We start from the raw sequence: 21,226 nt of genomic DNA, 5'->3' as shown, positions 1-21,226 counted from the left end.
GGAAGGTCAGTTTTGTAGCTTCTGTAACGAACTAAACTGTTTTCAGATGTGTGAACATGATTGCACAAGGGTTTTCTAATCATCAATTAGCCTTCTGAGCCAATGAGCAAACACATTGTACCATTAGAACACTGGAGTGATAGTTGGAAATGAGCCTCTATACACCTATGTAGATATTGCATCAAAAACCAGACATTGCAGCTAGAATAGTCATTTACCACATTAGCAATGTATAGAGTGTACTTCTTTAAAGTTAAGACTAGTTTAAAGTTATCTTCATTGAAAAATAAGGACATTTTAATGTGACCCCAAACTTTTGAACGGTAGTGTGTGTATATATATATATATATATATATATATATATATATATATATATATATATATATATATATATATATATATATATATATATATATATATATATATATATATATATATATATATATATATATATATATATATATATATATATATATATATAGTTTCAATATAGAGGCTACCTGTTTTTCCCTTCTACTGGTACAGTGTTTTATTTTTCCTTTATTCAAACACAGTGTTAGTGTTCAAACCGTGTAATGTTACAGTGGCCAATAACATAAAACACACGTTTTAAATAAAACCTCTGTTTTGTTACACTACTTTATTTTAATGTTGGTCAGCCCAAGTTTTTTCTTTGGTGGTGCTTGGTAAAAAAAACTTTGAGCACCATTAAGGTAGATTATTTTAAAGATGAGCGGTTGTTCTAGTGCTGTTTATCTGTTTACGCGAGCCTACATTTCCCTCAGCTGGTGAAAAGTGGTACTGCAGGCATGCTCGCCCAACGACTCCCGTCCCCATAGAGACAAGCTCCTACAACCGCTAATCCACCACCCTCAGCGGCAGCGATGCCAGCAAACAGTAATTAGCCACATCCTCTGAACATTTGGATTTTCCCTCCAAAACTATATTATACGTGGTTTTCAAACAAATTGTGATGTATTTATTATTATCGGATTAATCAACAGTGCTGGCAAGCTGCGGCTTTATCCGGAGAGGCCGGAGATTTGTGTCGCGGGGCGGGGAGGAGTCCTCGTCATCTCGGCGCTAGCGAGTATGCTCCAGTACCAACACAAGAAAGCAGCAGAGCGGAGACGGAGCTAATGTGTTCCTAAAGGTATGTTTTTTTTTAATTTTTTAAAAATAATTAATGTCGATGTTTTACCCTGGTTTAGCTAGCTAGACGTTAAAGAGAGCCGCCATCCACCGGTCAACCTGTCAAGTCTCAATAAGGCGGCTAACTGTCACCAACATGCTAACTGCTTCATTTGGGTAAAAGCTAATAAAGTACCCTATTTTTTTATTGTATAAATGAATTAAAACACCGACCAGCAGCTGCTCACAGTATAAAAAAGAACATGCACGTCTATCTCTTTTTTATATAATTTTGCATATGTTTGTAATCCAGAGACAGACAACAGCTTGTGTGTTATTCACGGATGACGTCACGCTCTCACCTGCATGCATTGCAAGGGCACTAGTGCACAGTACTGTATGTGTGTCTTTGTGCAGGATGGATGTGGCGGTGAGTGCTGGGCAGGGGGGCAGCACCAGGAGGAGAGCAGAGGAGGATGGCGATGCAGGAGGAAGCATGGAGATTTTGGTTGTTCCACAGGACCTGTACGACTCTGCGAGGGCCAAAATAGAAGCAAATCTCCGCTGGCTGTTGGCCAAAGCTTATGGCATTGGTAAGACGCCCTCTGTGTTTTCACTGACTCCGACTCCCTGTGCTTTTTACACAGTACAGCTACAATGGTGTTTGTTGGTAACAAGACAGGCCATTGAACAAGATAAATAGCTCTGAGTAGCCCAGCCATAATGTGTTTAAATCCTAATATTGTATGACAGGCTTTCGGCCATAGTGATGGCAGATGTTTTGTAAATGGTACGTGGGTGCAAAAAAACGTTTGGAAAAGAAAACAAATTCAGACTTACACAAACTGCTCTCATCTCGTGTTCTTTTGATCTGCTTGCCACTGGAGTCTAAACTATTTTTGTTTATGTTATGAAAGCATTTATACAGTTATTTATACAGGGCCGCTGTTGCTACAAATGTAGCTTACCACCACCAGCTGTGAATGTATAGTGAATGAATGATGCGTTCTCGCTCCCCGGTGAGCGCTTTGAGTATCTAATAGAAAGGCGCTAAATAAATCAAATCCATTATTATCCATCCATCCATTTTCTACCGCTTGTACCTTTCGAGGCGGCGGGGGGGAGGGGGCTGCTGGAGCCTCTCTCAGCTGCATTTGGGCGGAAGGCCGGGTACACCCTGGACAAGTCGCCACCTCATCGCAGGGCCAACACAGATAGACAGACAACATTCACACTCACATTCACACACTCGGGCCAATTTAGTCCATCCATCCATCCATCCATTTTCTACCGCTTATTCCCTTCGGGGTTGCGGGGGGCGCTGGAGCCTATCTCAGCTACAATCGGGCGGAAGGCGGGGTACACCCTGGACAAGTCGCCACCTCATCACAGGGCCAACAGATAGACAGACAACATTCACACTCACATTCACACACTAGGGCCAATTTAGTATTATTATTATTTAAAGGGGATCTATGAGGATTTGTTTTATCTTTTTAGAGTTAAAGATGTTGATACAATGTTGAACATCTGTGTTAGACAATGCGTCAAATTAAAAGTTTCATGCATTTATGTGTGAGCTTGCACATAGTTTTGGATGCCTCTGCCAGCTATGTTTTGCAGTCTTTTTAAGACTGGCTACGTTGTGACGTCACAGTGAGGTGATCATACTTATTTAGGCATTAAGTATAAGCTATCAGCCAGAAGGGGAGGAGTTCCTTCTCTGCTTCAGGCTGTGAGACTGTTATGGCTGCTGCCTGGAGCCTTATGTGTTAATCATTCTCGTCTAATGCCCTAATGTCTAGGTGTCTATAAAATAAATACTTCCGTTACGTGTTTGTATGTGTTTACAAAATTTTACAAGGGACTGTTTTGTCAAGATGGACCTGTACAAAATTGGATTAGCTGCTAAACTCCGATGGAAAAAGATCAGCACTACGACTTGGTTTGAGGAAACACGAAACATTTAAGATAAAGTTTTATTTTCATTATCTAATTTTGGCATGCGGACAACAACACTGACATGCGACATTCAGTGACAAAATAGCGCTAAAATCGGCTGTTTTTTTGCAGCTCTGTATTGCCAAAATGCATGTACCTTATGATTTGACACTTTGACACGGATACATACAGTTTAACACATTTATAAGTCAGAAAAGACAAAAATCATCATAGGTCCTCAATATCAAACATGCTATTTTAAATTAAGGCAGATACCCTATTATTTCCCATAGTTCCAGGGTTGTTTGTAAGCTCCAAAATGTCAGTGTCCTCTGCAATGGACATTCATGTTTTTCATTAGAGGGTAATGTATCAGTCATACAAGGCAATAAAGGCAATTACAATCAGCTATTTGCTGTCTATTTGGGGATGTGGCAACAATTTGTGCAAGACACACCCAGTGAGTAATTTGGTAATATAACTTATTTGATCAGATGCCACTAATTAAGGTAATACGGAATGTTCAAACTAGTAATTATTGTGCTTTTAATATTATTGGTGTCAGGTATTTGTACATACAGCCAGCAAATATCCATCCACTTATTGTTTAAAGTCTAATCGTGTCTTAATGTAAGGCATTGCAGTGATAACAAAACGATAGTCCAGTACTGTATCCATGTTGTGGGTAGACAGTACTGCTAGACCCTCATGATCTGCCAATGCTTTTATATACAGGTCACTAGCCTTGCCAGCTCTTGACGAGCTCCACTAAAATTGTTCTACATGGAGAGGCTGTGAGCTAATGTGTGGAAACTACCCCTTTGAAGTGGGTTTTTGTGTCACTCTCTGACTGCTCTCTGGAGGGAGTGTGAGCTCCAGATCAATCACTTAGTCATCAGTCATAACCATCGGCATTTTTTAAAGACATTGCAAACTCATATTGAGTGCATCACCTGTGTTAATGAATTACACGTTTAAAAAAAAATGGTGTTTGCGTGTTACATCTTATGTTGGTCATCCTACAGCTTTTTTTTTGAATGGTCACTTTGTGTTTAATGGGTTGACTTTTATGTGCCACATAGGGCACAGATCATTTGCCCATAATAGACACCAACTCCAGTGGACCGTTTCCTAATCTGATTGTCTCCTCTTGACGTCAACTGTGTTGGTAGGACAGAGACTTCATGGCACCTCTCCTTCTCTTTTTCCTGATAACAGAATTGACACTTAGTGTGATATAATTAGGTTATCAAAAGCTGATGTCAGCAGGATGCTTTGACTTTTGTTTTTTCTCTTCTTTGGCTGTGACTAGAATTGAATTGTGTATTGTTTAATGTCATATTGCACATGTCCAAATGTATGAATAACCATAGTGTCTGTGTAGTGAAATGCATACACTCATGTTTGTGTTTTTTCAGTAAAGCAGTCACCAGTCACGCACTGCGTGGAGTCCAAAACCTTCTCATTAGATTAGGTAGAAAATACAGTGCATGGTGTTGTTCATCTGTCCTGGTGAGACAGTCACATGTTTAAGTGCCTAATGGGATGGACCTGAAGTCTGTATGTTTAGTCAAACTTTCTTCAACCAAACAATAAACTTTTTACAAGTCATATCATTATATTGATGTTTGGTGATTGCAAACTAAAAAAAAAACAAGTGTAGTTGTCTTACCTTAAACCTTCCTCAGTAATCCAAACTTATAGTTGTCTGAATTTATGTGCCATGTTTCCTTTTTTTTTGTTGTCCTGTCCAGCTTCTCAGGCAAATCATATAGTTGATGTAGATGCCCATATCGGCTGTTCAGATTTACTTTACAAAAGAGAAGTGTAGGATACTTCTCTTGTTGCCTTATTTGTATTTGACTTTATTAAATGTATTTATATTATCATTTGGTGCAGCCGGGCCAGAGCAGGAGGGGATAGAAAGAGAAAAAAAGGAAGACAGAGGGGGAAATTGTGGGGACAAGAGGGGGATAAGACAGCAAGACAAAAACAACAGCAGCAAACACAACAATAACAACAACAACAACAACAACAATAGAGTAACATCAGCAAATACGATATGTACAAATATGATGGTGAAAGTGATAGCAAAGAAGCAGTTAGCGAAATAAATAATAATACAGAAATGACAATGAGCATTATTACACTACAAATGGAGCAATACAAATACCATGCCATGTTTCCTAACATATCTCCTGTGGAGGATTCGGCATTAAGCTGTACACTGGAAAAATAGTTGTTTTGCTTCTGCAGAGCAGAGAAGCTGATCGCCCTGCCCTGACTGTCATTAAGATCATCTGATTTGTAATTCCCACAAAACCTGAACACTCTTACCAGGCCTGGTATCCCCCATTATCATCTCCATGGCAACCAGGAAGGATGAGAAAACATTGTGGGGACAGCTCAAGGTTCAGAAATGGGCTAGTAGTCGAGCTTGCATATTTCCTAAAATTCAAGCCTCTGCCTTAATACAACACATGCCCTAATTATTTGTTGGTTGGGTCGTCCATGTGAATAAATAAATGCCACAACTCAAATATATGCGTCCCTTGTCCTCATAGAGGGCTGTAATTTATTACCTTTACTATGACATGTGATAAAGACCATGTATCCCAGTAGATCATTATTACCACAACACAAAATATTTGTAGAACAAGCATCTGCAAAGCTGGTGTTTACAATGCCATTTTAACATCTCTCAGGATAATGCAAGGCAAACGACAATCACCTAAATCAACTTCTTATTGCATTAACACATTAAAATTACTGGTAAATCTTAATATTACATCATCTTTGCAAATGTAGAATTTTAGACTCCACTACTGACTACTGTGTTCACATGTCTGAGCATTCTCTTCGTAACCTCTGCTCTTAATCAACCAGGTGACTCTGGATTAACATCGCCAAGGTGTACTAAAATAGCTACCGCATGTCTTCGTCCCACAGCAAGGAAACACCAGGTCTGGCTGGGACAACATCAGCTTTTTAATCACCGCTAAATCCTGCAGGCTTAACTGTTCAAAGCCTCTATGGTGCACCTATCGATCTCAGGGATTGCTACTCTGTCGTAGTGTTTTCCTTATGTCTCACGTGAGACCTTCTAATATCATAGTCATCAGCATTTTCATAGTCTCTCTTATGTAATATGTATTGTACTGCATTGGTAAATGAAGTTTAAAAACTACAATATAATTGTTGTTTGTAAAAGAGATATACAAATGAAATAATTGTACAAATACACGGTTATTAACCAACCATTTGCTAAAATTAGAATACAATGACTTTTTAAGTTATGAGCCACAAGCCAGTGATAGTCAACAGAAATAGCAATAATGGTGGTACTTGCAAAGCGTAATATTTTTGAGGCGGTATCTGGAGTAAAAGGTTTGAGAACCATTGGTGTACTGGATATAATGATGCATGCATGTCTATTTTTCCCTAGATCACATGCCCGCGGACCTGCACGATCCTTTTTACATCGACCAGTATGAGCAACAGCACATCAAGCCCCATGTCATACACCTGCTGCTCTCTGGGGAGATATATTGCCGTGTGTGCAGACTCATCTTGCGTGGCGAGCAAGTTGCCTCTCTCCAAAGCCCAAAGTCTGTGCTCCAGGCCCTCTCTTCAAGGGGCATCCATGTGCTAGACTCTGAGAACACACACGTCTCCGCTCTGGATCTTAGCTCCATTCCTCTCAGGATGGTGTGTCCGCTTTGTTGTTACTAGGCCTGGGTATGCACACTTTTCATCCACGTTACTTTGTGTATTGTCTTCTGTTATGTAGAGCTCCCACATGCACCTGATTGATGCCCTCATGATGGCCTATACAAAGGAGATTATCAGCGTGGAGAAGGTGGTGTCCAGTGTCAAGCGTTTCTCCAACTTCAGTGCTTCCAAGGAGCGGCCGTTCGATCTGGAAGATGCCATGGTCTTTTGGATCAACAAGGTGAACAATTGAGCCACAGCTTTTGCATTAATGCATGGATTTGTTTTGGGTTGACCCACGCTACATCTTTGTCGCTGAAGGTTAACACGAAGATGAGGGCGATCTCAGAAAAAGAGCTGAAGATGAAGCAGCACCTGCTGGACTCACCAAGCCACCAGAAGGTAAATAAAGCAGTGCAAGTATCACTTCTAATTCTTCACTTGGGTAACTCTTTTGATGCATTAATGAATTTAAATAGCATGACATCATAGACGCTATATTGTCACATTACATCTGTATCATAAAGTGCCATATAAATGATGTTGGTACCCCACAGGGATACCACAAAGTAGTATAATATGGACTCCCTTTCACTATCACATCCTCTAAATGCCTCCAGTACATCCCTAATGCACTTTAGTTGTGATGCACACCCTGTTTCTGTTGTATTCACTTGCACTGGGATGTGATAAGCATTTTTAGATCACAAACACAATAAGCTATCGACCATGTTCTGCCCTATAGGATGCATGACTATGTTTGACTTTAGATACAATGCTACTCACAGATGCCCAGTTGTCTCTTTTGTGTCCCAACAAAGCTTATGAGTCTGTTACTATCTAAACTTTGTCTGTTGCTCTTCCTGTTTGTGTCTCCCCCATCAAATATCCTCCTGTTGTACCATTTGGATGATAGTCTCCCTCTAAATGGTACTGGAAGCTGGTACCTGTAAGTTTGATTAATAAAGCAGCTTCCTGTTGTATACGTGTGTGTCTTTGTGCCTTGTGTATGTATGTTACTCTGTGTCTAAACCTCCAGTAAGTATTAAAACATTATAATAGGCATCAAAACAAATGAGCAGATATCTAGAGAAGGCTTTAAAGATACATACAGAAAACTCAGCAAAGAGGACATTACCCTTCTATTTTTACATCCATAAGTTGAACCCTCCGCAAAGTATTTCTGCACACCCTCCATCTCGTCCTTGGCATGCAAACTTAATTTATTTTGGTTGTGAAGCACAGCAACCTGCTGAAAGTTATACCTCGCTCCCTTTGCTTGCTAGTACATCACCCGAGTCATATTTATCCTCTTTCCCTACCAGCCCGATATATTGCATGCTCTGGCCCATTGTCTGTTGGAGCCCGTGGAGTTCTCTCGTGTGGTAATGTACCCAGCTTTTTTGTTCCATCCCATTCTGAACCCCCCCTCTTCATTAAATGATATACTGTGTATACTATATATTTAGAGATAGGTAGGTAGAGAGAGACAATGCAATATGATATATGATGTTAAGAAATATTTGGCTGCTGTTGAGACATGTTCATGAACTTTACACCTGTTTCAGGTGCGCTATCGCAGGGATCACCTGTCAGGACGGGCACTTCAGCACTTCCCCCTGGTGGATGATCTGTGTAAAGATGTGTGTGATGGTGCAGCTCTTCTGGCCCTCATCCACTTCTATTGCCCTGAACTCATTAGACTTGAAGGTATGGTTGCAGCCATCATTTCATTACGTAGTTCTTAAGAGCCTGTACTATAATTTATTGTCTTTGTATGGTAATGCAAACTTCTGCCGTTCTTGCATCCTTTTTACAGATATCTGCCTGAAAGACGTCCTTTCAATAGCAGACAGCATGTACAACATCCAGCTGATGAATGAGTTTTCCAATGAATACTTGAACAAGTGCTTCTATCTTAAGCCAGAAGACGTGCTGTATTGTCCTTCAGTGCTTCGGGTGAGCCAATAACAATGTAAAACATCACTGAAATGTCCTAGAAAAAGATTGGGGGAAAAAGTGGGAACTTGGCTCTAACCTTCCTTAACTGTTTTGTTGGCCTCTAGGGTTCAATAGAACACACACTGTACCAGAGTTGTGTGTAGAGAGAGTTTGGCCAACCTGGTTTTTGACAATGTCCTACCTGATTGGTCATAAGGCACTCACGTGACTCCAGTGCGCCATGACTGCTACCAAGGTTGAGCTGATGTTCTGTTTGTGGCGCTTCTGCGTTAGTTTTTCCATCCATCCATCTATTTATACTGCTTGTTTCAACATGTAAAAATGCCAGGTGTTCAGCATGGGACTGCTCCACCCGCGAAAAGCGCGGAAACATTTTACATTGCTTTCCCCGAACCCGTAAAAGAGACACCTATGAGAAGGGAAGGTTTGCCGTCAACACTCGAGAGCGCTCGATTACAGTGTCTTGTGTGACGTGACACAATATCTGCGTTTTGTTAAGGAGAGAACACACAGAAGCTAATACAAATAATATAAGAACAAATTAAAGAGATACTTTGACAAAAACAAACTATCCTTCAATCTCGGTAAAACTAAAATAATGCTATCCGGTAAATATCCATCCGTCCATCCATTTTCTACTGCTTGTCTCTCTCTGGGTCGCGGGGGCGGCTGGAGCTTATCCAAGCTGCATTCGGGCGGAAAACAGGGCACACTCTGGACAAATCACCGGTAACAGTAGAAGATAAAGTCAAATACAAATATACGGAGTAGACATTAACAGAATAAAAGAAACAACATTTTGGGTATAATAACAGATAATCAAATTTAACTGGAAATCTCATATAAAAATATACAACATAAAGTGGCAAGAAATACGTCAACAGTGAAAAAACCTAAATATGTTCTTGACCAAAAATCTCTCCATATTCTCTGCTGCTCCCTAGTCTTATCGTATCTGATGTATTGTGTAGAGTGGCGCATTCCCATGCCTCATAACAGGGCATTTTTACACGGCAAACACTCCACATAACAAGGTGCCCTGTAGTCACGTGAGGGCTTTTGACCAATCAATGAGGAGATCGGCTGAAACCGGGTTGTCCATACTCTCGCTATACATGCCACAGCTTTGCACTGTATATTCTGTAGAATTAAGTCACAAAGTGTTTCTATGATAAGATGAATACAGAAAAATATGGATTAGTTTATAATACAGTATTTACTCTCCTTTCCTCCTCCTGGCAGAATAATGTGTTGGTGTTTGTCGCAGAGCTCTTCTGGTGGTTTGAAATTGTAAAGCCAGACTTTGTACAACCCAGGGACCTTAAGGAAGCCAGAGATGGTAAAATCATCACAGCCTTTACTTATATTCAAAAGTCATTTAAAGCTGCTGCATGTCACGGATAGGTGGATGCCCAGAGGGGGTTAGCGTTTGAACAAACTGCATGAAATGGTCCGACTATGTAAGCTATGCCATTCTAATATATACACTTGCAACAAAAGAACAACGCTATGCTTCAAAATCAGTGTTTGGAATAGTCTATCATTTCAAACACTGGTCCATTAGTAATATAAGAACTAATCTGGCATCCGTTTTTAAAGCCTTTTGTTCCTGAGAATCTGCTTTGTCACTGTGCATGCGAGACAGTTGCTATTTAATTCGGACCGAATGGCAAGTTAAGTTAAAATTTTTATTGTGACAAATACAGAAATTTATTTGTTGAGTTTTTTTCTTTTAAACCATGGATTGGGAACATAAGCTAGCCCAGTGTTTTTTAAATAGTGGGTGATCACGGTGAGGTGTCAGGGGGGGTCGCAAGCAGCAGTGGAAATGTACATTATTTGTGCTTACAATCTAGGATTTATCTTAGAATGATACACAAGCCTGCAGCTCGGTGGCAACACTGCTCACTCTAATCAACAGGCTTCTTGTTCTACCCAGTAGAAGTAGTAAGCACACAGCAACACGTGTACAGAGCTAACAGGAGAGGCGGATATTTTGTGACAGGAATTAAATTAAATGAGTTGTTGTCAGCTGCATATATAAACAATGTAACTCACACAGTGCGTTGTACTGACAAATAAATATCAAGTTCTCAATAGTTATTCCATGCAGGGGGTTATGGAACATTTCTGTTCCCGAGGCGTGTCATGACACAAAACAATTGAGAAGCACTGCGCTAGCTGTTGGTAGTGTTTTTATATTTTTGGGTTTAAAAAAATAATTTTGAGCCAGCGACATGCAGCAGCTTTAAAGGGGAACTGCACTTTTTTTGGGAATTTTGCCTATCGTTCACAATCATTATGAACGACATCACGACGGATAGATTTTTTGTATGTATTGCCAGTGGAACCTCGCCTATTTTACCCATAAAATCCAATAAATAACCATTAAAAAAACGCCAACAATATTCCTTTTACATTTTGTGATTTGGATATTAACCAAGTATTAGGGATATTGTTATTATAAGCACTAATGCACACAAACTATTTATAACGGCGCCATGATCACTTCCATGTGTCCCTATGTTTACATCATCGAGTGGTCTGCTGCTTCCTCGCTTCCTTGCGCCCTGTAAGTTTATTCTAGATCATAAATCATGCATATCACCTGGACAGAAGACGTCTGAGTAGGTATTCCGACAAGTTGATACACTTTGACAGCCATTTAGGACCCGAAACTGGTGAGGATGACACGAAAAGACGCTTGGCCCCCCTGTCCCCTTCCCCTTTTTTTTTGAGGATTATGAGTCATTCTTCATCTAAATGGGAATATATGAAAATCCCAGCAGTTGGCATCCTAATGACAGCAGACGTTTTGAGTGAGTGATGTTTTATTATGTATGTTGGCTCTCATGAAGTCTGCAGTGAGTAATAATCAGTTCTGAAGAAAAAAAAACAAATGTTGTGATGCGTTTTTGAAATTAATGTGCCGCGTATGCTTAAAATGATCAAAATATGTTAATGTTAAATGTTATTATTTATGTACCCTTACTAGATTACATAAAAACTTACATAAAGTATATAAAACCTTAGTGGAGGTGTTTGGTTGTTTTTTTAAGGGCTTTATAGGCAGAAGTGCACGGCTCCCATAGGCTCCATTGTAAGCTAAATTTTGATCGGATTTATTCAATATTTAAAATGCAAAAAAAATATATCCATCGTCATGTTTCTCATAATGATTGTGAACGATAGGCAAAATTCCCCCAAAAATTGCTGTTCCCCTTTAATGAATTGCTATGTTAGTGTTTCTTATTAAACAAGGTATAAACAAATCTGCACTGTGTTTTCATATGGTTCACACATCTTTACAGCGAGGTTACTGCTCCAGCCTAAGAGCTCTCGATCCCATGCGTCCATCTCCAGTGTCATGAAACGTAGTTTCCCGACGACAGTAACTGCTGCTGAAATCTTGACCTCATCTCCAAACCCGGACCTCAGGTGCAGTTACTTCTAATTGGCTGTTATTATAGATGGATGTGGAACAATCAACAAATTATTGTTATATTATTGCCAGAGGTTATCAGAAATGTGCTATAATAGAATAGGAAAAACACGTAACTAACACTGAACTCAGCTCCTTTTAAGTAATTCAAAATATACTTTTCCCTCGCAGCACTTTAAAAAGCGCTCCAAGCACTCATCACTCTTTAGTGCCTCTAAAACAGAAACATCCGTGGGGAGTTGAGGATGATGTTACAGGTAATAAAATATAATACGGTATGTATTCGTAGAAGAATATTCAGACTTTACATAACCACGATGATGGGCTGACAAGAAAATTCATGCTTTCTCTATCCTGCAGTGAGGAATCAGTGTAACTCTCTAACACGTACAGATAAGCAGCGTCAGAGTTCATCACAAGCCTGGTCAGAGAGGAGGCAGAGGTGAGTGTTGACATTTCACTTTAAGAAGACACATTTTTTAGCATATCGCACAATCTAATGAGACCCAAATACAATCTGTTTTAGAAGATTAGACCTCGACAAAGATAGTTGAGTTTTTATAAATACTGATGGTATTTTTACCCAGGCCGTTATCCCAACCGGCACCCTACGCCCTGCATTTTCCTACTTCGGAGGAGAATGCAGACACTATCAGCCTTGCTCGGTCCATCAGCAAAGACAGCTTGGCTTCCAATGTCATGACACCCAAACACACGCACGGTCCAGGTCGTCAACTGCATCAGCACCGACTCAGTGGGCAAAGCCTCCTCAGTCACATTTGCATCGAGGATGAGGAGGAGATACTAGAGGAGGAGGAGCTGGTTGCTGTGATGCACCCTTCTGCTTTCCCCAGACGTTCACTCAGGACAGACATGGAACAGGATGAATTAGAAATACCTTCTACGACCACACTCAGGAGGATTTCTAACGATAATTGCTCTCCTTGTTCCGACATGGGCCTTTTGACCCCTGACTTGCAAGCGGACAGCTACTACCTGGAGCCCCTGATGCCTGCCATTACAAAGCCAGCCAAAGAGAAGAGCATCATCCTGAACAAGGAGGAAGAGAGTGGGGAGAGTTGGTCCAGGACAGCGCAAGTTGTCGTTAAAACAACCCCAGATCTTCCGCATAAATCACTACGGAAATCTCCAGTGTTTGAATGTGGTAAATTTACCTTTAAACCTATACCTGTGGTAGAATCTGTCCCAACCACCTCTCTCCTGTCGCCAAGACTAGGGTCAACTTCTATGCCAGTGAAGAAACAGCCTCAAGGCTTTTTCCTCCACTTATCTGGAGAGCCAGACTGTCAGAGTCATCTTTCCTCTGACCCAGAGGCAGGGCTAGATTCTGACTCGGACATTGCAGATTTTGAAGATGACGAAGAGGATGTCGAACTGATCGAACAGAGAGGAAAGGGAACTGCTTTATTGCGAGGACAGTTGTGTGAATTTTTAGATGTTGAGTCTGTCAAGCTAAGAGAAGACGTGAAAGTGAGTGAGCGAGACAATAAGGAAGACAGAAGTGGATGCTCCAGCCCGTGCCTCAGTACTGTGTCCTGTGCGAGCAGCTGCAGCGCTTCGGGCAGCGCCAGTGTCAAAATGACCAGCTTTGCAGAAAGAAAGCTGCTTAAGCTCGGCCTCCATGACAGTTTCTCCAGCACTAGCAGCTCGCAGAAAACCACACCCGAATACTCTGACATTACTCCTTGTCCTCCATGGCAGTTGAAAAGTGAGGGTAGTCCCGGATGGCAAGGTAAAGACCCTGGTTTTGTGGTGAGAAAGACTATGATGGCAAGTCCTCCAGTGGTGCCTTCAGAGCTGCTGCAGCTTCACATGCAACTAGAAGAGCAAAGGCGTGCAATCGAGTACCAAAAGAAGAGGATGGAGACCTTGTCAGCGCGGCAGCGACTGAAACTAGGAAAAGCTGCATTCTTAAATATCGTAAAGAAGGGTGAAGGGAGGAGTGACACACTTCCCCTACCTCTCAAACACTCGCCTTCTGCGGAACTATCAGAGGCTGAAAAAGATAAGGTGCCCTACTGCAAGGATGACTCCTGTCTTGGGGTTATAAATGTTCAGGCAAAGACAGAAGGAAGAAAGATGAATTTGGACAACAGGTTGAAAACCTTAGCTCAGGATAGGGCTTCTGAATCTGACACAAATGACTGCTCCCACTCCATAGATCTCCTCAATGAGGCAATCAGTGCTATTCAGCAGCAGATGGTGCAGCTCTCACTGCAGCAAGACTTGCTCATGAAGAAGACTGCGGTCTCACCTCCAGAACAAAAAGAACCAGACCAGAAAGCAGCTCCTAACACAATACCCTCTCCCACTTTAGACTCTAAATCATTTGCCGTCCACTTTGTTGACTTCAACGACAGCAGTTCTACTCCCACTCGTTGTCCTCCCAAGCTGAGCTCCAGCCAGCGAAACAAAACCTCTAATCCAAAGCAAAAGAATGGCAGGCTGTCTGAAACTGAAGGTGCAACTTCACCAAGGGAGATTAGAAGAGGAGGTCAGGATGCTGGAGTTACCACTGAGCTCTCAAGGCAAGAGAAAAACTTTCGAAGACGCACAACCTTCAGAATCCATAATAACCATGGCAGCACCAGAGAGGAACCCTGTCTATCTCCTGTCAATGCTCAGCCACAGGATGCAACAGTTGCAAACATGACTGCGTCACACTCCGCAGAACATGTCGAGAACAGGGCTGACATCTCAGAGACTGAATCTGCGGGTGGAGAAGAAAGCACCAGGCTCAGAAGTCAACTGATTGAGGTTGACCTTTCCGAGCCGAAGGAGTCCACGGGGGATGCTGGTGTTATGACGGACGACACAACAGAGGGCGAACAGAAGAATGTGCTTGGTTTTTTCTTTAAGGTGAAGTTCAACACGAGTGACATACGACGTGGTGCATCAAGAGTCTAATCTTTTAATGACTGGTTTGTCCTTTGCTCTCCCAGCATGAAGAGAAGGCAGAGGATGAGATGGCCAAACGCCGCGCGGCCTTCCTCCTCAAACAACAGCGCAAAGCAGAGGAGGCAAGATTACGTAAACAGCAACAGGAAGTAGACAGCGAACTGAAGCGCGATGAGGCCAGGTACGCTTTCACACAGAAAAATAAAAGTCCAGGGGGTGTATGTGCAGAGGGTCTTTATTTACTTTTTCTTCCAGACGAAAATCAGAAGAAGATCGAGTTCGTAAAGAGGAGGAGAAGGCCAGACGAGAACTAATTAAGCAGGAGTACCTGCGTAGAAAGCAGGAGGCGTTGATGGAAGAACAGGGTCAGGTTAAGCCAAAACCCAGATTTAAATCCCGCAAGAACAAATCTAAATCTTTGCACCGTGGTGACTTTACTAGCCCCTGTAAAGGATCAACAACATGTAAGAACCAGAAGAATGTTAGCATTTTTTGTGTGAAAGTAGCATGTAACAGTACAATATCAAAGATGAATATTGATGGACATAAAGTAATTTTATTAGTATGTATTTTCTACTTTTAGCTGATCTAAGCTGCGGTCTTCGAGGATCCACGTTGTCTTTGGCTACAGAGGTGGACAGTGTCATCTATGGAGAGGCCGAATCACAGAGGTGAAACCCCCTTTACATGTTAAGAGTCATGTTGTTCAACCACAACAGTAGAATTTAGTACTAGTATTTTAGAAATGTTAAACTTTAACATTAATATTAATAATGATGATATTAATGGATTAGATTTATATAGCACTTTTCTACACACTCAGTGCACTTTACAGTATTTTATTTTAAAAACAAGTATTATTCAACTTGCAATTATTATATGAAATATCCTCAGGATGTTTCAGAATCTTTAATCAAGATGTTATATGTGGGAAAACCAAAATATCTTATTTTATTTGTTATTTTCTCAATTAATTTAGTTTTAAACTAAAATAGACAAAATATAATTATTCATGCTAAAATTAAAATTAGGATGTAAAGTCAATGACTAAAAATAAGTAAATAACTCTTAAAACTCTGTGAATTTTTAGAAATACAATTTTTAAATCTCGGCAAGTGGCACATTTTTTGCAGAGCTCAAGTTTCTGGACAACCACTCTACGATCTGAGCCTCGCTGCCCCCGCTCCTGCAAATAATAATGTATACAGTATAACAACTTTTTTTTTTTAAACTTTAATTTAGAACACCGTACACAGCTTTTTTGATCACAAGGTGATTATTTGACCAGTATATTTATTGTATTGCACAACACAGCAAGGAGCACACAGCTAGGTAGCACAATTCTGTAAGGGTAGGTAATTCTACTCGATTCAGACCACTCATGATGCTTCAAAAGCAACTACTGCTATCTTGTGTAGTTAAAAACTGTACAAAAAGGTTTCCTACAGCCACAGCTGTTAATGCCACACAAGACTCATCAGACGCTGGTTTATTTTGTCAACCAAGCAACTGGGTAATATAGGAAACTGTTATTTGAATATTGTGTATAAATTACGTTACATTCAGTCCACACTCGTCCAGGGGCCTGATTCACTAGCTGAGTATGTCTTGCAGGGCAGAGTCTGTCTGCTCGATGGATTCATTCCCTGTGCTGAGTCGAGCCTCCAGCAGGAATATGGAGCGGGATTGGGAGAGTGGCTCCATCGCTTCCTCCATCACTTCTACCGAGTACAATGGTGAGTGGACACATCTGTGACATATCAGTAAATATAGTTTTGAGATCAACATTAAAAATTAAATGTTTATGTCCAAGCCTAATGGAAGCTACACATGTTCTCTGCTAGGGCCATTGGTAGTGTAGTGCTTCATATAGCTGATTACTTTGCACCTGTCAGCCCTATTCCCAATTAGCAACAAAGCAGTAGGTTAAGGCACCACCCTATACTGATACTGCTCTCGATAAGCCAACCTTAAGACCCAGGATGATGAATAAGATTATAGACTTAACTTTTTGCTTCGTGTTCGACAAAGGGCCCAAACTGTTTAAGGAGCCAAGCTCCAAATCCAACAAGCCCATCATCATCAATGCCATCGCACACTGCTGCCTGGCTGGAAAGGTGAACGAGTCCCAGAAGAATGTTATCCTGGAGGTCAGTGGGAGCAACTCAAGAATCTCTTTGTTCGGATTGTGCTTGATGGCAGACGTTGTTGTTGTGTTTCACAGGAGCTGGAAAAGTGCGAGTCAAATCATCTCATCATCCTTTTCCGTGACGGCGGCTGTCAGTTCCGCGCTGTTTATTCATACACACCGGACACTGAGGAGATCGTCAAATTCACCGGCACTGGGCCACGTGTCATCATTCACAAGATGATTGAACGGCTCTACAAATACAGCTCGGATCGCAAGCAGTTCACCGTCATCCCGGCCAAGTCAGTGTCTGTCAGTGTCGACGCCCTGACCATCCACAACCACCTGTGGCATGTCAAGAGGCCAGGTAGCGCGAGGAAGAAGTGAGAAAAGGGAAGTGGACACTGTGTATTTCTGTTTTGTTGGGCCGGACCCAATAACTATATGACGTGTTCAGAACAAGCAATTATTTTTTTTCTAATATGAAGTTTTGTTATGTATTCTGTATTTGTTCTGAACACATCACAGATCTGGCTGCCATGTTTTGTTTTCACTGTCCGACTGTAGCAATGTCTGAGAATAGGAAACACAGCTGAATGCACTATTTATTGTTATTTTATTATTGTTCTGCATGCCACACTTTTGTTTTAGCCTGTAGGTACATCCTGCATTCTTTTGGCACTCCTTGATGGACCGATTGTCACTTGCACATGATTTGGACCTTCAAAAAAAATGCTGCTGGACTTTGGCCCCGTCGATACAAAAGTGCAACTTGAGAAGAGAAGGTAGTGATTCCGACTTTTGACCAAAAAAAACAAGGTTTGTTGTTTCTATTCATGGTGAGGATAAAAGTTTCTGAGTTGTGCTACTGATAACTACTTTTATGGAGGTGAGACTTTCACAATGTTCATGAGTGGGATGTTTGCTATAGTAGTGTGTGTTATGTCTCTTTACTATTTAGCCTCCTGTTTGCAGAAGTAAGGAACGTTTGGACTTTATTTGCATTTTTCATGGAAGGTCTGTCCTGCAGTAGACAACACAGGCAACACAAACCTATTCTGTTTATTTAAAATATGTTTGTTGCTGTTTCCGGGAACGTCACATGTTCTTGGAGTGCAATTTTCAATTTTGCGACGTCTGAGATCCTTGACCTGCTGTCAAATGTTTTGTCACCTCTTAACTGGATTCACTGGACAACAATTAATGTTTTAAATGTAGCTTTTAATGCTCATCAAGCTGCCTGGTGGTTTCCCTTTATGACTGTCAGTGGAACATGATGGGAAAATAATTACAACTTCAAAATACTTGATATTCTTTTGCTGCATTTTGTACAGTTTTGAGTAGTATATTTTGTACCAGTTATGTTTACTAAAATAACGAAACAGGCTTTGTTATGAGTTTATTCTGTTACAGTCCCATTTCATTGTATCCTAATTTAATTTATTTTGAAAAGCTGTATTAAAATTAAAATTGACTGTTACTTGTTACCACAAAATTGTTGTTGTAATACAGAAGAGTTAAAAAACAAGCTACACAGTACAACACATTTAGGGGTGAGTGACAGTGAAAAAAAACTCTGACTCGTGTCATTTGGCACCACCTGCTTCTTTGTCATCTATAAATATCTAAACTCTAAATACAGAACTTTTTTCAGAAGAAAAAATATCTAATATAACATATGAAGTACAGGTCATTACATTAATAATTTACAGAACGTGTTAAACATTTGGACACAACTTCTCCTTCAATAGCATGAAAAAGTGTTCTCAAACTTTTGACTGGTACTTTATGTCAAGTAAAACCATTTTTAACATCAAAATATGCAGAACAGAACAGATCAAATACATTGCTAGTGGCTCAGTATTGCATTTAGTCCTTGAGCCTCGTAGAAACGTAGATACCAATCAGTGTTACTCCTCCAAATTAAAACCTCAACATTAGAGGATAACTATACGGCTAATGCCCAGCTACAAAAATATGCCTTAAAATCCTTAACACTTAAAAAAAAAACTTGTGGTTGCACAGATTTTTGTAATAAATAGTTAAGGAAAGCTTAAACACAACGTGTACTGTCAGTCCAGCTTAAATCGATTAAAAATTAACAGAATCTTAATTCTTCATTTTACCAAGACCTTTTGGACAACTGTATGCGTCCAACTTGTGGCAAGGAGGGACCAGCTTTTTCACTTTGTGTAAGTACAGTAGTCAAATACTTTAGCGTTTATTTTACACAGATGCTGAGCTGGATGTTCACATACTTCACCTGAGGGATCTCGAAGCTGTAACAAAATCAATCAGAATACTGCTGTATTTTGTCAGTGTGAGGAGTTCACTAGGTAACCTGCTCCAAAAAGAGAAACTCAAAAGACTGCATTGCTGGTTTGATAGAGTTTAAACATGTCCTGGAGAAAGCAGGCCTCCAGGTAAGACCAAGCCATCAGTGTTGTGTGTCTTCTCTGGTCTCAAAGCTGGACTCGTGCCTCTCTTTCAGACTGCTGCTGTGGACTGGAGGCTCCTCAGGGACGTGAGCCAGAGGGTCGGAGCGTATCAAGTACCTGAGGTACAATAGAGGGAGATTTTTATGTTACTATTTTGTCTTGATACATAGTAACATAATTCTCTGCGGAAAATGTTAATTGCACTTCTGTATAAAAGGGACAAAACGATGCAAAAAATAAGTAATGCTTACACAACATCATTAAGCTCCAGACGGGTGTCTGGTGAAGGGTTAATCAGGACATAGGACAGGGTGTTTTGGTGTTCGTTCTGCTCATCTAAAACAAAGTTCAATCAGAAAACTGAATCAAAATGCAGGCTATAAATGAACAAACACTACCTTGCAGGTATCCCAGATTGACTCTGTTCATGACATCACAGGCTGTCAGATTGTTCAAGTCCTCTAAAGCAATACGACAAGAAACAGATACAGTTGTAGTTAAAGTTTTAGGATGCAAACTTGGTTTTGCAACTGATATGGCTCTCGAAGAGAGTTACCAAGGGTTCTCACCATATCCTGAGGTGGGAAGCCCTAGATGCCTCATGCGGTTGCGCACCAGCTCAGAAAGCTCCTCCCGTTCAGAGCGTCGGTAGAGGTTGAGTCGTTGCTGGGCGATGCGTTGGGCATTGTCCTTGGTGGAGTCCCGGCTCGTTCCCTGCCACCGCATGCTTCTCTTACTCAGACGACGCGCCCATTGCATGCTCTTCTTCCTAAGCAGAGGGCGTTCTGACTGGTCGTTGGGGCGCTGGGACTCTTGACTCCGGTCTTTTGTGTCCTCACACTCGTTGACAGATGCCTGAGACTGAGAAAGACTGGTTTGGAACTCAAAACGAGCATTTTACAGAGATAATATTATCTAACGTTTTGATTGCTGCTAGTTTGTTATTTCCTTAACACAATTATGCAAGACCTTCATAACCCATTTCCATAAAGGTTTTAAACAGAACATGCACTTAGAATGAGTGTATATGTTGTTTTGAGAAACTTGCTTCAGAATTGGAGAAAATGTGGGACTCTGTCCGATAGATCCCTATTGGAATTTCCGCACTGGATGAGCAGAGTTTCTGGAAGAGTCTTCCATAAGTACCAATCCATAGGTCTCCCTCTGTTACTTTCATCTGAGGTACAAAAGAAAGAAGATTACAATATTGACAAGAAATTAACGACTACTACTTTTTTAGAAAAATTAGCATTGGAAACAACTAAGGTATGTTTCTTAGCTGATTAACCGCAGAAGACTCTGCTTAATTGATTACCATGATCTTAAAATTAGCATCATAACTGCTTCTCTGTTGTCAGCGAACATGTCCAATATTTGACACATTTTTTCCTAGCGGGTGTGTGAGAGACAGGCAGAAAAGCTCTGTCTTGCAAGGGGGAAAAATCATTGGGTGCTACCTGCTGATTTGTGTGTGTATATATATATATATATATATATATATATATATATATATATATATATATATATATATATATATATACACAGTATATATAT

The 21,226-nt window shown here is 40.7% G+C and overlaps 2 protein-coding genes across 4 annotated transcripts in view; one reads left to right on the top strand and one right to left on the bottom strand.

Moving 5' to 3' along the window:
* The first annotated feature begins 789 nt into the window (after window positions 1–789).
* On the top strand, window positions 790–21,140 carry LOC133638503 (calmodulin-regulated spectrin-associated protein 1-B-like). 2 transcript variants are annotated; one of them, XM_062031173.1, is made up of 20 exons: window positions 790–897; window positions 1,005–1,153; window positions 1,549–1,724; window positions 6,518–6,780; window positions 6,863–7,024; window positions 7,105–7,185; window positions 8,109–8,168; window positions 8,352–8,493; window positions 8,603–8,742; window positions 9,988–10,084; window positions 12,057–12,183; window positions 12,359–12,444; window positions 12,548–12,629; window positions 12,775–15,067; window positions 15,151–15,287; window positions 15,362–15,570; window positions 15,690–15,777; window positions 16,721–16,842; window positions 17,138–17,256; window positions 17,331–21,140. In XM_062031173.1, the coding sequence occupies exons 3-20, from the start codon at window positions 1,550–1,552 to the stop codon at window positions 17,619–17,621; spliced, it is 4,674 nt and encodes a 1,557-aa protein (XP_061887157.1). In that variant the 5' UTR covers window positions 790–897; window positions 1,005–1,153; window position 1,549; the 3' UTR covers window positions 17,622–21,140. The 2 variants fall into 2 exon arrangements, with proteins under 2 accessions (XP_061887157.1, XP_061887158.1); XM_062031174.1 differs by lacking the exon at window positions 8,109–8,168 and having other exon boundaries at window positions 839–1,153.
* Window positions 18,247–21,226, bottom strand: part of LOC133638504 (potassium channel subfamily T member 1-like) — a 66,390-nt gene continuing 63,410 nt past the window's right edge. Inside the window, exons 27-31 of one of the 2 annotated variants that reach the window (XM_062031177.1) lie at window positions 20,721–20,849; window positions 20,242–20,533; window positions 20,071–20,133; window positions 19,924–20,008; window positions 18,247–19,789 (exon numbers count right to left, since the gene is read on the bottom strand). In XM_062031177.1, coding sequence (XP_061887161.1) covers window positions 19,672–19,789; window positions 19,924–20,008; window positions 20,071–20,133; window positions 20,242–20,533; window positions 20,721–20,849 — 687 coding nt within the window. In that variant the 3' untranslated portion in view covers window positions 18,247–19,671. The remainder of the gene's footprint in view (window positions 19,790–19,923; window positions 20,009–20,070; window positions 20,134–20,241; window positions 20,534–20,720; window positions 20,850–21,226) is intronic. The other variant, XM_062031176.1, reaches the window with a different exon arrangement.

The sequence above is a fragment of the Entelurus aequoreus genome, linkage group LG21 (assembly GCF_033978785.1).
Source record: "Entelurus aequoreus isolate RoL-2023_Sb linkage group LG21, RoL_Eaeq_v1.1, whole genome shotgun sequence".
NCBI classification, from domain to species: domain Eukaryota; kingdom Metazoa; phylum Chordata; class Actinopteri; order Syngnathiformes; family Syngnathidae; genus Entelurus; species Entelurus aequoreus.
The sequence above is the reverse complement of the archived record's forward strand: the minus strand, read 5'-3'. Positions and strand labels throughout refer to the sequence as shown.